Source organism: Mustela nivalis (genome assembly GCF_964662115.1).
Source record: "Mustela nivalis genome assembly, chromosome: X".
Lineage (NCBI taxonomy): Eukaryota > Metazoa > Chordata > Mammalia > Carnivora > Mustelidae > Mustela > Mustela nivalis.
Genome location: NC_139040.1, coordinates 36,749,550 through 36,761,601, shown reverse-complemented (window position 1 = coordinate 36,761,601; position 12,052 = coordinate 36,749,550). Strand labels below are relative to the sequence as shown.

General features: G+C 45.9%; 1 protein-coding gene across 9 annotated transcripts in view; it reads right to left on the bottom strand.

The window, feature by feature from the left end:
- Nucleotides 1-2,402: 2,402 nt before the first annotated feature.
- Nucleotides 2,403-12,052, bottom strand: part of CHRDL1 (chordin like 1) — a 119,978-nt gene continuing 110,328 nt past the window's right edge. For 5 of the 9 annotated variants that reach the window (XM_082716445.1, XM_082716443.1, XM_082716442.1 and 2 more), the window contains exons 10-12: nucleotides 10,029-10,196; nucleotides 7,869-7,958; nucleotides 2,403-4,805 (exon numbers count right to left, since the gene is read on the bottom strand). In XM_082716445.1, the coding sequence (XP_082572571.1) occupies nucleotides 4,675-4,805; nucleotides 7,869-7,958; nucleotides 10,029-10,196 (389 nt within the window). In that variant the 3' untranslated portion in view covers nucleotides 2,403-4,674. The remainder of the gene's footprint in view (nucleotides 4,806-7,868; nucleotides 7,959-10,028; nucleotides 10,197-12,052) is intronic. The other 4 variants (XM_082716446.1, XM_082716448.1, XM_082716450.1 and 1 more) reach the window with 3 other exon arrangements.

The following is a 12,052-nucleotide window of genomic DNA, read 5'->3' as shown; positions in this document are numbered from 1 at the left end:
AGAAGTACTAAGGACTTCTAAGTACTAAGTTTTTGTTAGTACTTCTTAGTACTAAGGACTTTATACTAAGTACTAAGTTCCAGAGAATGGAGTACGTATGGCGGGAGGATACAGTACACAAGGAGAAAGGATAAATGGTAGCAAATTAGGAAGGGAGCAGGTAATGCTCCACAGAGGAGGTGACATTTCGACTGGGTCTTGAAGGATGAGTAGGAGTCTGCCGGGCAAAGAAGAGGGAAGAACATTCTACCGGTGGAAGGGCATATACAAAAGCACAACACTGTACACATGTATGAACTATTTGGGAGACTGTGTACTGTCACTGAAGCTCTGCATTTAAGGACTCCTGTCCGCCACGGAAAGGTTTCATGGGTATCTGAGCTTGTTTGGCTGACCAGTGGGGTGGTCCTCCTGAAGTCAGTCTGTAGGAGGGATTCAGTGGGGAATGGAGGCTGTACACGGAACCATAAGGAAGAGCGACTAAGAGGACAATCTCACATCAGTCTTAGAGGCTTATGCTCAGTACAGCCTCCACGTCCTGGCAACTAAAAGGCTGGAAATGGAACTTGAAGGATTCATTTCCATGGAAAAATCAAGGAGACCCTGAGGCACAAGAAGACCCCTGCCTTGGCCCACATAATACATACTTAAGAGCTATGTGTTAAACTGGTTTCATGGAAGGTGGCAACATAAAACACGGGTGGGGAGAGAGAGGGGCATTCTCTCCACTTGTGCCCAGGATAAGGTGCCACTGCGGAAGACTGAGGATTCCAAAGCACCACCACCACACCACATGTCTAGGCCTGCAGAAGGAGCCCCCACCAGTCATATCCCTGCAGGCAATGGTGGGGCCTATCAGAAGACTTATGGTGGTGGAAGCAGTGGGTGGCCCACATGAAATGACTGGGACTTCCTGGGAATCACCCGGGTGTGGAGACTACAAAGAAGAAAAGATCCTGTAGGAGGAGAGAAGGACAAACACCAAGAAACGGGCCACACCTAGAAGATCAAATTGCTAGGACTGAAATTCTGATGCAGGTGATCAGGGCAGGGGAAGAGGACCAAAGGGAGTCAGAGTGTCTGGTCTGAGTTCTGTGTGGTTCCCCCACTGGAGGTGGAGTAATGTGGGGATTTAGAGTCCATTGTAAGGTAATGGTGGGGTGGAGCAAGCTGACAGAGATGAGGGGAACTAGGTACAGCTAATGCACACAGTACAGGGTGGGCAACTAGAGGCCAAAATTCAGACCAAGCAGTAGGTCAAGGATTTGGGTTTCCAGGCTTGGCATGGGGAAATGGTTTCCCAAGCACCTCCTACACCAGGATAACACTGCTTTCCCCATTACCTTTAGTGTTTTCCTTTCTATAGGGTCTCTCCCTTCAGTACTCAGACATGGCTACATATCTCCCATATTCAAAACAAAAACTTTCCAGGGGTGCCTGGGTGGCTCAGTCAGTTGAGCATTTACTCTTGGTTTCCACTCAGATCCTGATCTTAAGGTGGGATCGTGTCCCCGCATTGGGCTCCGTACCCAGTGGGAAGTCTACTTACCCTCTCCCTCTGCCCCTCCTCTTGCCTGTGCACCCACTTTATCTCTCTCTCCCTGAAATACAGATACAAATCTTTAAAAAACAAAAACAAAAACAAAAACCCAAAATTTTCCTTTGACCCCATATCCTCCTCCAGCTACTTCCTTCATGTAATCTCTCCACTGTCTACAATGAAGCTTCTCCAAAGAGTGACTCTAACTTCTGTCTCCAATTCCCCATCTCCTTATTCCCTTCTGGCTTCTGCTCCTATCGTTCCCCCAGCACATCACCACCAATGACTTCTGTGTTGCTCACCCCAGGGCACACTTTTGTGTCCTTATATTATCTGATACTTCAGCTTTCTTGGCTTCTGCTACAGCACACACCTAACTGCTTTAGGGGTTTGAGGCGACTTGGTTTGGATCAACATAGATGACAAAACTCTCACCTTGCTCCCTGTGCAGCAGACTGAAATTGAAGCCCTCCTGAAACCCAAGTCAGTGGCCTTCGGTCCCCAATCTCTTCAGTTGTCTGGGCCATGGCTTTCATGAACATCCATGGTCATAAATGAACGTTCACTAATCCCTTGACATGCACTGGCTAAATTAAGCCTCACTGCAGGATTGCAGGCAAAAGGCAATAGTATCATAATTATCCCTGTTTTATAGATGGGGAGACCGACACAGCTGGGACGTATAGGGCTGGGATTAAAAGCATAGGCAGTTTGACCGCAAAGTCCCCACTCTTAGTGTCATTGCCACAGTGGGAGAGAGAGAGCATTGAGCTGAGTGTGAAACAACCCCCTGATTGCCTGCTACAGGGTCCAAGGTCAACACCGCCCAGGGACTCAATTACTCACACAGCATTCCTGCAGATGGTTTTTCAAAATTAACTTTTTTATTAATTTAAAAATCAAAAAATACGCAAAATACGCCAACTACATAAATAAGTACCCTATTTAGGTACATGTCTTGTGAGAAGAATGAAAGGCTAATAGTGTTACATTAAGTTTACTCTTACTTGTTTACATGAGTTAACTATAAAATGGCTACAACTGCTAAATGGTGCTTATGGTCTTTGTTGTTCCAAGTGTTTATGATACAAATAAATACACAAGAAGAACCACATCCATTCCTCTCCTAACTACAGGTGGCTTGGCCTCTTCTCCTTATGCTCTATTGCCTACACCACACCAAACACTGGAAGGTTTCTGTGTTGGCCTAGCTCAGTTCCACAGCTCCTGCTTCAGAAAGCACTTTGGAAAGGTGTGTCCCAGCCCCTGGGGGCAGAAGTCTATCTAGGGAAGCTCTCTGGGTGTTCCCTTATGGTTGAGCTTTCAGAGAACACCTGGGTGGGAAGGCTTTGGGGTGAGTCATTCCAAAGGGGAAATCACTACTTGGCCTGAGGATCCAGTTACTTGTTTCCACACTATGGAAATGCTGCCACCTCTGGGAGGGAGGCAGCAGCTACTCAGCAGCCTCATCCCCAGTAATGCTCTCTGGCATCTGGGCCCTGGATGTTCTCCCGCCCTTTCCCGTAGAGCATATGTATGAAGCGTTGGTCCCAAGAAGGCCTGGCCACGAGGCACCCCCGTATCTCTTCGAGAACAGACTCCTTTATGCCAGGTTCCCATCAAGATTTTTACATTTTTCCCTATTGGTGTCATCGACTGTAAGGAAAACAATGTTCCTCTCTCTTATGATCATGGAGTGGGAAATACATGACGTCTGCGTCCTTGATACTTCTGAGTACTCATTAGAGTTCATTCATGCCCAGCACAAGGGATGAATCTAGAAGGCAGGCTTGAGATCCTTGTGGAGAATTTATAGTTTTGCCACAAAGATGATGTCTGAAGCTAGGCCTATGAACAGAGAAGTTCTGCTCTGGTATCAAGCTGCAAATAGACATTTTCTGAGCAGCCTTCTCCAGGATTCATGACTCAGATCCCCACTCGCTGGGTGAGATGAGAATGGCAGGAAGGTTTAGAACAAAGATCTTTGTCAGAATGTCCGCTTCCCCAAATGCGCAATAATTCTCCTAACTGAACAGCCAACCTTCAGAAGCTTGTGGGGACTGAGCCCCTTTGCAAAGTCAAAACCAACTCCTGTAATTGGAGAAGAAGGAAAACTGCCCCTTTAAGGAGCTTCTAGAATGTAATCATTTAGCCTAAATTTTTGGACTATAGAACTCTGACCTCAAGAAAATTAGTGAATATTGAGCTATTCGTCGGTGACTCCTATTGACTTGAAAACACAGAAGGTTGCCTTGTTGACTTTCAGTCACCATTTTTTTTCAACAATTACTTTTCTTCTGCGGAGTCAGTTTTGGAAGATTTTACCCAGTTCTAACTTCTTTACGAGGGCTCAGGGAGAAAAGAGAAGTGCTATCACTAGGGAAAAGTTATTTACAGCTTCAAAGTCAATGTGGTCATGAAATGGTGCTCTTACTCTTCACCCTGCCACCATAGTTCGTGACTTCAGCAAACACACCACTGACCCAAGAGCAGAAGTTTCTGCTCGCAATTCCTTCTTTATCCTCCTGGGTACCCACAACTTCAAAGCTACTTGGGAGCCAGATGAAGGAAAGGAGGGGAGAGACTATGCTGGCTTTGACTCCGAAGAAAGGCAGCAATTTAGTCTGTGTATGTGTGTGTGTGTGTGTGTGTGCACATGCGCACCCTTGCGCGTATGCATGCGTCTGTGTCAATGAGGATAGGGAGTTAATTTTTTTCTTAAAAACACAAGACATCCTAAAATTCAAAGAGTATAATATTTTCTCTGTACTACACAACTTCTACTAAGTCTTTTCTCTTTCATTGGAGTAATTTCCTAGATAGAAACCCTAGGGTTCTGTTTACTCTTTAACCTGTAAAGAAATGTGATTCTCCCAGAAACTAGAGCAGTGCTGTGGTGTTCTACCCCTCTTTCTCCCACAAACAATTCAAGACTCTTCTAGTCTGGCAGGAGGTGTCTGAGGACTGACGCACCACTCCACACAGAGGAGCGAGTTATGCTGTGCATGGCGTGAATAATGAACTGCATTTGAGTCTGGGGTTTTAGGACACTGTTGACTTAAGCAAAATCAGCCCACAGTCCAGCTGCAGCTTGAGTTTTCTTGCTTTACCCTCTCCAATACTGTTTGTTTCATCTAACAGTGGCCCTTTTCAGACCTCTCCAGGTATAAAACTTTGACCAAATCTTCAAGCTCTGTTCTGCACACACGACTTGAACACATCTGGCTGATCTGAGCTTCTCCTTCGGTGAAGATCTTCCACTGGCCTACAAAGCAAACACAGAGTGGCCCAGACATGTAAGAGGAGGACAGAGCCAATGAAGAGTGTAACCAATCTAGCTTATCCTTACCCACTTTGTCCCCAGTGCGGGGGGGATCAGAATACAAACGTCAGGTGGTTTCAACAGAGCAATCCCCCAAAACATGTTTCTGGGACAGATACGAAAAAGGGCCATGGAGCATTCATTTCAACATGCAGGATTTGTAAGAATCCCAAGAATAATACCTAACGGCCTCAAGAGTCAAACCCAAGTATTATTCTTGGTGTTTTTGCAGTATATCTAGCATTTGAGAAATGCCCTACTATTAGGTTGTGAGCTAATTAGGTGGCTTACTTGGCACCACGTCAAATAAAGCAGTACCTGTATGTTACTGAGGTTTTGCTTTTCGGGGGGCAGATACTGGTTTAGGGAACTTGATTATTTACTGCTCTTTTCTCTGTTCACACCACCTTTTGCTAACAACTTCCCACCTCTGTTTTATTCTATGCTCACATGCTGTCCTTACACCCACTTTAGCACCCCTCTGTCCCCTCCTGTGGCTATCCCTCCCATTCCCTGCTTTCTCCTCTCCCTCCACGGATGTGCCCCTACTTCCAGGCTGTCCTTAACAACTTGCCCCTTCTCCAATCCATCATGCTAGTTGAGCAAATATTTTTGAGTTCACACCCTGTGCTGACCACTGGTAATTACTCTAGATCATCCCTCTTCTGGACCAGTCCTTCTCTGACTCTCCTGATCCTCAAGTGTCAAGATTTTCCTTCTTCCGCTGTCACTTTGCCATGGCAAATAATCTTCGTAACAAACTGCCCACACTGGATATCCTCCTTGGTCTTTCGATTCCTGTTCTTGTGGTGTTACAACCTAGGGAACTCATGGTCCAAGGTCAGTGAGCTTCTCTTCATCCAGAATCTGTTTTCAACCTCTTTTCTTTTCCTGGCCACAGGAGATCATGTCCCTCTTTCCTTACAGACTCAATGTCTCTGTTCCCTTTCTCCCCTGGATCCCTCACTTTTCTCTGTTCTCTCCAACTCAGTGGGAAAGGAGAGAAGGGTCAGGCAAGGAACCTGCTTCCCCCAAAGTCCTGCTGTGTGCCAGGATCTGATGGTCACATGACAGAAAGGGTCAGGCCTCTTTTTGGTGATCCCCTGCTGGATCATCTCAGTGCCCACTTCCTTCAGTTGCACACAGCTGGAGGCACACACTGTGTACTTCTGCTATACACCCCAAATCCTGTTGTGGACGGAGAGTTCATTTCAATCATCTTTCAAGCCCCATCCCCCTCACCCCAGCACAGTGCTTGCTCATGGTGAAACAAAAATGTGTTCTTTGAAATTAATTGGTAATTTCAAAAGTCACATCACTGGTACCAGATCCTAGTCTCTGCCCCTTTTATTCCTAACTCACATGTATGGACTCCCAACCCTCCTCAGTCTGAATTCTCCTCCTTCCTGTTCAGTTTATCATCTGTAAGTTTCCTACGTTAATAAACAAGTGACCTCATCAACCCTATTTCCAGCTGCCCATAGGATAAACTCTGCTCAAATGGCCTTTAAGCATCTTCAGCTAAACATGTTCCAAGTGAAACGTATTTTCCCCCTACTACCTGCTTATTCTCCATTGTTTCCCATTAGTGAATTAACACTATTCACCCTGTCTATAAAGCTGTTATTGTTGGGAGTCATTCCAAACTTACTTCTTTGTAGGGATGCTCACAATTTAACCTCAGAGGTGTCCCTCACGGTGACCTCTCTTTCCCTGCTGACCAACCTAATATAATGTAAGAGTTGGTTGTTTGTTGTTGTTGTTGTTTTATGGCATAAGGGCTTCCTAATTCAGAGTACCACCAACTACTTAATCACTGAGAGTTCACTTTTCACTCCACACAGTGGGCACTCCATTCTAAAAAACAGACCTGCATGCATTGCACACTTGCTTAAAACCCTCCCTTGGGGTTCTCACATCTGGAAAGCAAGTCCAACTTCTCAGCATGGTATGTTGGGCTCTTCAGAACATGGCTTCATCAAAGTATAAGTATCAGACAGATAAATCTGTCTAACCAAGAGACATCTTCCTGAAGCACCATTTTCATCTCGCTAGGCCATTTGTGAGTCTACAGAGAAAGCCACTTGCCTTCTCTGTGAACCTCTCCCTGGCCTCTTCCAGGGCCTCCCCCTCACCACGTTTCTTGTTCACTCCTGTCCGAGTCTTCTCTTAGGCTGAACCCTCTCCCTGAATGAATTTCCTGACCTGTCGCCCCATCACACCTTTCTCTTTCAAAACACACCACCTCCCCGAAGCCTTCCTTGACTAAGACCCTCTGGCTTCCTCACAGATTTCCCTGAGTACTTAAGTATTTAACTCTTCAGAACTAGACTGATTCATAGAGAAGGCATTTTCATGTTCTGTCTTGCCCATTGGCATTCCCTTTGGATAGGAATTCTGGGTCTTTTATTCCTTCAGAAGTACTCCCCCCTTCCCCAGTCCCTAGCAATATCTAGTCCTCAGGCTTCATCCTGCATAGAAAGGGGGAGAGCTGCAGGTATGCCCCAGTGAGTGCCTGGATGCTTTTAAAGAAACAGGACAATTCAGGGGCAGTTCTAAAGAGCTGAACAGCGCTTTGCTGCACTGGGATGTGTTCTCTTTCTCTCTGTCTCTCACCCCCACCACCAGAGGATTCATCCTTCCAGATGGTACGTCTCCACTAATGAGCCACCCAACTCCGGAATCTCGTGAGCTTTCTCTGACCCTTTGGAGACTCCAGGGTTAGCAGTGTTCATTAAAGAGAGTCAGGAAACCTGAACTCAAGGAAGCTTATGCTCAGACCACATCTGGATTTGTCTTCACCAGGTCCAAGCTTTTCAGCTCACATTCAGAGACCCCCCCTCTGCTGCTAAGTCCCCCAGAGAAGAGACAGAACATCTTCTGACATTGACCTGAGCCTGCTCATAGTCACTGAGAATGAAAAGAGACTTTACTGGGGACTCTGCTCCATGGAGGTCTGGAGGCATTTTCCAGGGGGGAGTAAAGAAACACAGGGTTACCACTTACTCAGGGTCGTCCTGGTCACCAGCTTGAAGTGATGGAGTTCCTCAAACATCCTTTTGGAGATCTTTTCAATATGGAAGTGCTGGAGGATGCCTGGGGCCAAGTGAAAAAGTGGGGCAGGTGGTCAGGCCCTCTCTATCTGGAGCTACCACCCCCTTCCTCTGCTTGGGTTGAGCATATCATCTCATTACTGGGGCTTAGGAGTATCGAGCTGGGCTGTGTAATGTGCTTAACCAGGAACTTGGATGGCTCAAGGGTTATAATTGACTCCATCTGTTTCCTTGGCTCACTGGCCTCTCCTAGGTTCTCCAGAGAATAGAGATATTGACGATAGTGTTGCTGACCATGGGCCCCCCTCCTAGGGAAAGCCACATGAATTGAGCATGGGTGCTGGTGGTAGCCTCTACCACCAAAGGTGGAATGAGAAATTCGGCCCTTGCCCCCACGTCCAGGTAGATTATGTCCCTGCCAAACCACTGGGCTGCCCTTCTGGCCAAGCAGCAAGAGCCAGCAGTGGGACTGTAGACAGGTTGTTTGTGTAAACGGAGAAGCCATCCCTGTTCCCGAACTCACTGAAAAGCATATTTTCCTTTGGGAAATATTCAGAGCTCCTTTAGGTTTCCTTGCAGAAAATGGGGAAAGTCAAAATAAGAGGCGGGGGTAGCAGGTACCCACAGTTTCAACTTTGCCTGAAAAGCGTTTACTGGAATAACACCCAAAAGGAAAATGGCCTCGCAATGAAGGAGCAACAAGTTACCAGCCTACATAATCCTCAAGAGGTCTAGAGAGGCCACACGAAATTGTAGCCTGGGTGTTTCTCTACTCACTAAGCACAGCCTTTGGCTTCCCAGCACTGAACAAGTGGTCACTGAGACACTATACCAGCATGCTGAAAAACATCCACATGCCTCCAGGGAGTGAGAGGTGTGGAGAAAAAATAGTGGGTCCACTGCAAGGAAAGCCAACAGAACAGGGCTTTAGACCTAGGTGACCAATTCTAGAGGAGTTAGGGAGTTAGAGCTGGAAAACCAACATTCCTTGGTATAGACCAAAAATAAACACGGGTGAGAAACGTGTGTTCAGCATTTTTTCAGGGGTGGGGAGGAACTCACTCTTTCAGGCAAGAAAAGTTGGGAAAAGGAAGAGGAAGCCCCACTAACACTCGGGCAATTGTTTTTCAAATAATGGTCCAAGTGCTGAATTAGAATCACTGGCTGTTTGGGACACGCTAAGGTGCTACCTAAGGCCTACTGAAGTAACATCTCTTGGGTGGGGCTGGGTAGCTACATTGTAGACCAGATCCTTTGTATGATGCAAAAGCAGAATACAGTTTGAGTGCTCTCGAGCCTTAGGCGGGAGAGAGCAGAAAAAGGATGTGCATTATTTCCCAACTGAAATCTTACCTCTTCACTCAGATTCCTAGAAAAGCTGACCAGACTAGATCAACACTAGCCTTGTACCTGCGGGATGGCCTGAAGAGCTATATGATCACAAGGAACACAACGCAGCCCACTATGGCAGTCAGTGTGAGTAATCAGGAAAGGAACTGGATGAACATTATGACTGGGATTGTCCCTTCAGTGAGACTCTAAATCTTCTTGAGGGTGGGGACAATGTTTTCAATGTGTCTTACCCCAGAGTACGGACCATGATTTCAGAGATGTAGCTTCGCACCACATGAATGGATTTTCATGTTGGTTGAGCTTCATGTTGGAAAGAATGATAGGCTATAGTCTGGTTGGTCGTGACCTTAACTGCACATTAGAATCACCTGTGGAGCCTTCAATACACTCACACCAAGGCCCCATTCCTGGCCGATCCATCAACGTCTCTGAGGGTAAGGCCCAGGCTTTTGGTATTTACAGAAACCTCTTCCAGAAGATTCTGATGTGCAGCTGGGGTGGAGAAACACTCCTTCAGCCTTTGTTGGTGTGAGAAAGACAACAAGCCCTAAGGTCAATGCTTAGTTTTTTGGACAGGTCATGACAAATTTAAAGGCCATAATCACAGATGTGTTAGTCATGTTTCTGAGCAATCAGGAGAACTGAGCCAAACAGAGGAAAAAGTTGAAGCAAAACTAAGGTGAGTCTTCCCCTCCTTCCCTGTTTGTTCCCCCACCCCTTACAAAAGAAATTAACAAAGAATCAATATTATCTTGCTCACCCTTTCGAATGGTCCAAACGTGGACCTCTACCTGAGGTGGTCTCTCTGTTTCCAGGGCTATTTTTCTGGTGGTCTCCCCGTCCTCCATGAACACAGACTCATACACAGGCATTGTTTCTTCTCCACAAAAGTAGCCCTTGCTGTCAAAGTTCTGGCCTGGAAGTTCTTCTGGAATCAGGAAGCAAGCAGAGGTTTTCCATGGCTTTCCAAAACCAGAAGTGAACTTCTAGGCATTCAGATATCTCGTTATTCATAATACCTCACACTCATCAAATGTGTACAGTCAACAAGAACATTCTCACAGAGATAAAAATCCCATCCATATCTCCTCAGCTCAGTTTAGGCTGCCCTGTAACAGCCACAATGTCACAAAAGGACACATGACCTTTTAGGTAAGTCCACATGGTGACAGAATGCATAGTTTCACAGAACACTGACCCACCAAGCAAACAAGATCCCCCCACTGCCACAGAGGAGCAGACCTCATGAGGAGGAAGAATGTCGCCAGGTACAAATCTCTGAGGCACTTCAGGGTATATAGGATTTTCCGGGTTGGGTCCAGATCATGGTCTGTTTAGCTCATGTTACCAACAGAGACCCAGGAGATGGGCTGACAGAGCACCTTGGTTAACTTCTCTGACATCATTTAGGTATACTTAGAAAACATTCATGACACTCACTTATGTGCATATACTTGCCCAAAGGATCTATCCAAATTGGCTTGACATTTCTGAATGTTCTTTGATTTGTTTGTAAGGGGAACGATAATACCAAATCAACACCAGTGCCAAAACCTAGATGTCAGATTAGTCATATGTACATTGTGCCAAATGAACGGTTGGGAGACATACACACAAAAAAACTGGTCAAATCCCTCAACTATGGATCATTTACTGTATAAACTAAACTGTTGTATTTCGGCTTCCAGGCATAAATATACCAGCCTCCTCATACTTCCTATTCTGCTCTGCCCTCCTCTTTCCTCAACTCCCAATAAACAAACAAACAAAAAACACACAAAAAGAAAAAACAAACAAACAAAACAAAACAACAAAAAAAGTTTCTCTCCTAGTCGGTTATCCTTGAGTTAGGTTTCCTTGCTGGCTTCGTGATCAGCACCCTCCTCAGCTGGGTCTTTAAAGTGTACATTCAAATCAGGAACAACAAAGAGAAGCCAGGGACAGCCCCAAAACTCAGGAGTATGTGCAGAGGTTCATCTGTAAGATTCTCTGATGGAGAGCACTGAGTGCCAGGTGCTTTGGATCTGTGACTACAATTAGGGAGACTCGGTGTTAGCCAAATGGATGCATGTTATCCAGAGGTTGGAATCAAATTGCTATTGTGTGTCCCTTGCTGACCTGATTAGTTTCCCACCCCCACCACCACTTTGGCAGTATAAGGACAAAACCAATCTTTTCTTGATGATTCCAGGTTGGACTTTTCAGTTTGCAGGTCCTTCTAGAATCAAGCTTCCTTTCTCCTTTTGTCCCTATGTCATTATTTAATTCTCAGTGGGGCCAGTCTTTTTTGGGGGATATATTAGTAATTAAGGGATGTGTGCTAGCATTTTTCAAGTGGGAGAAGTAGGTCTCTGGGTGTACAGAGACCTCTATGTTTTTTTCACCTTTAAAATGAGAACTGAGTTCAGTTGTTACGTTTTTTGCACTGGGGGTGCCTGGATGGCTGAGTCTGCTAAGCACCTGACTCTTGATTTTGGCTCACGTCATGATCTTAGGGTCACGGGATGGAGTCCGAGCACAGAGTCTGCTTGTCCCTCTCCCTCTGCTGCTCCCCCTGCTCATGCTCTCTCTTTCTCTCTCTCTCAAATAAATAAATAAAACCTTAAAAAATTCGTTTGCATCAAGTTAATACTGACTACATCTCTAACAGCCATGTGATCTACATGATGGCACTGTAAATACCTGTGATGTGCTAAAAGTTCTCCCAGTGTCCCAAAGAGTCATCTTGCACCACTCCCCTCCCCAAGAGCTTAATTTACTCAGCAGAAGGGCTCTACAAACAAC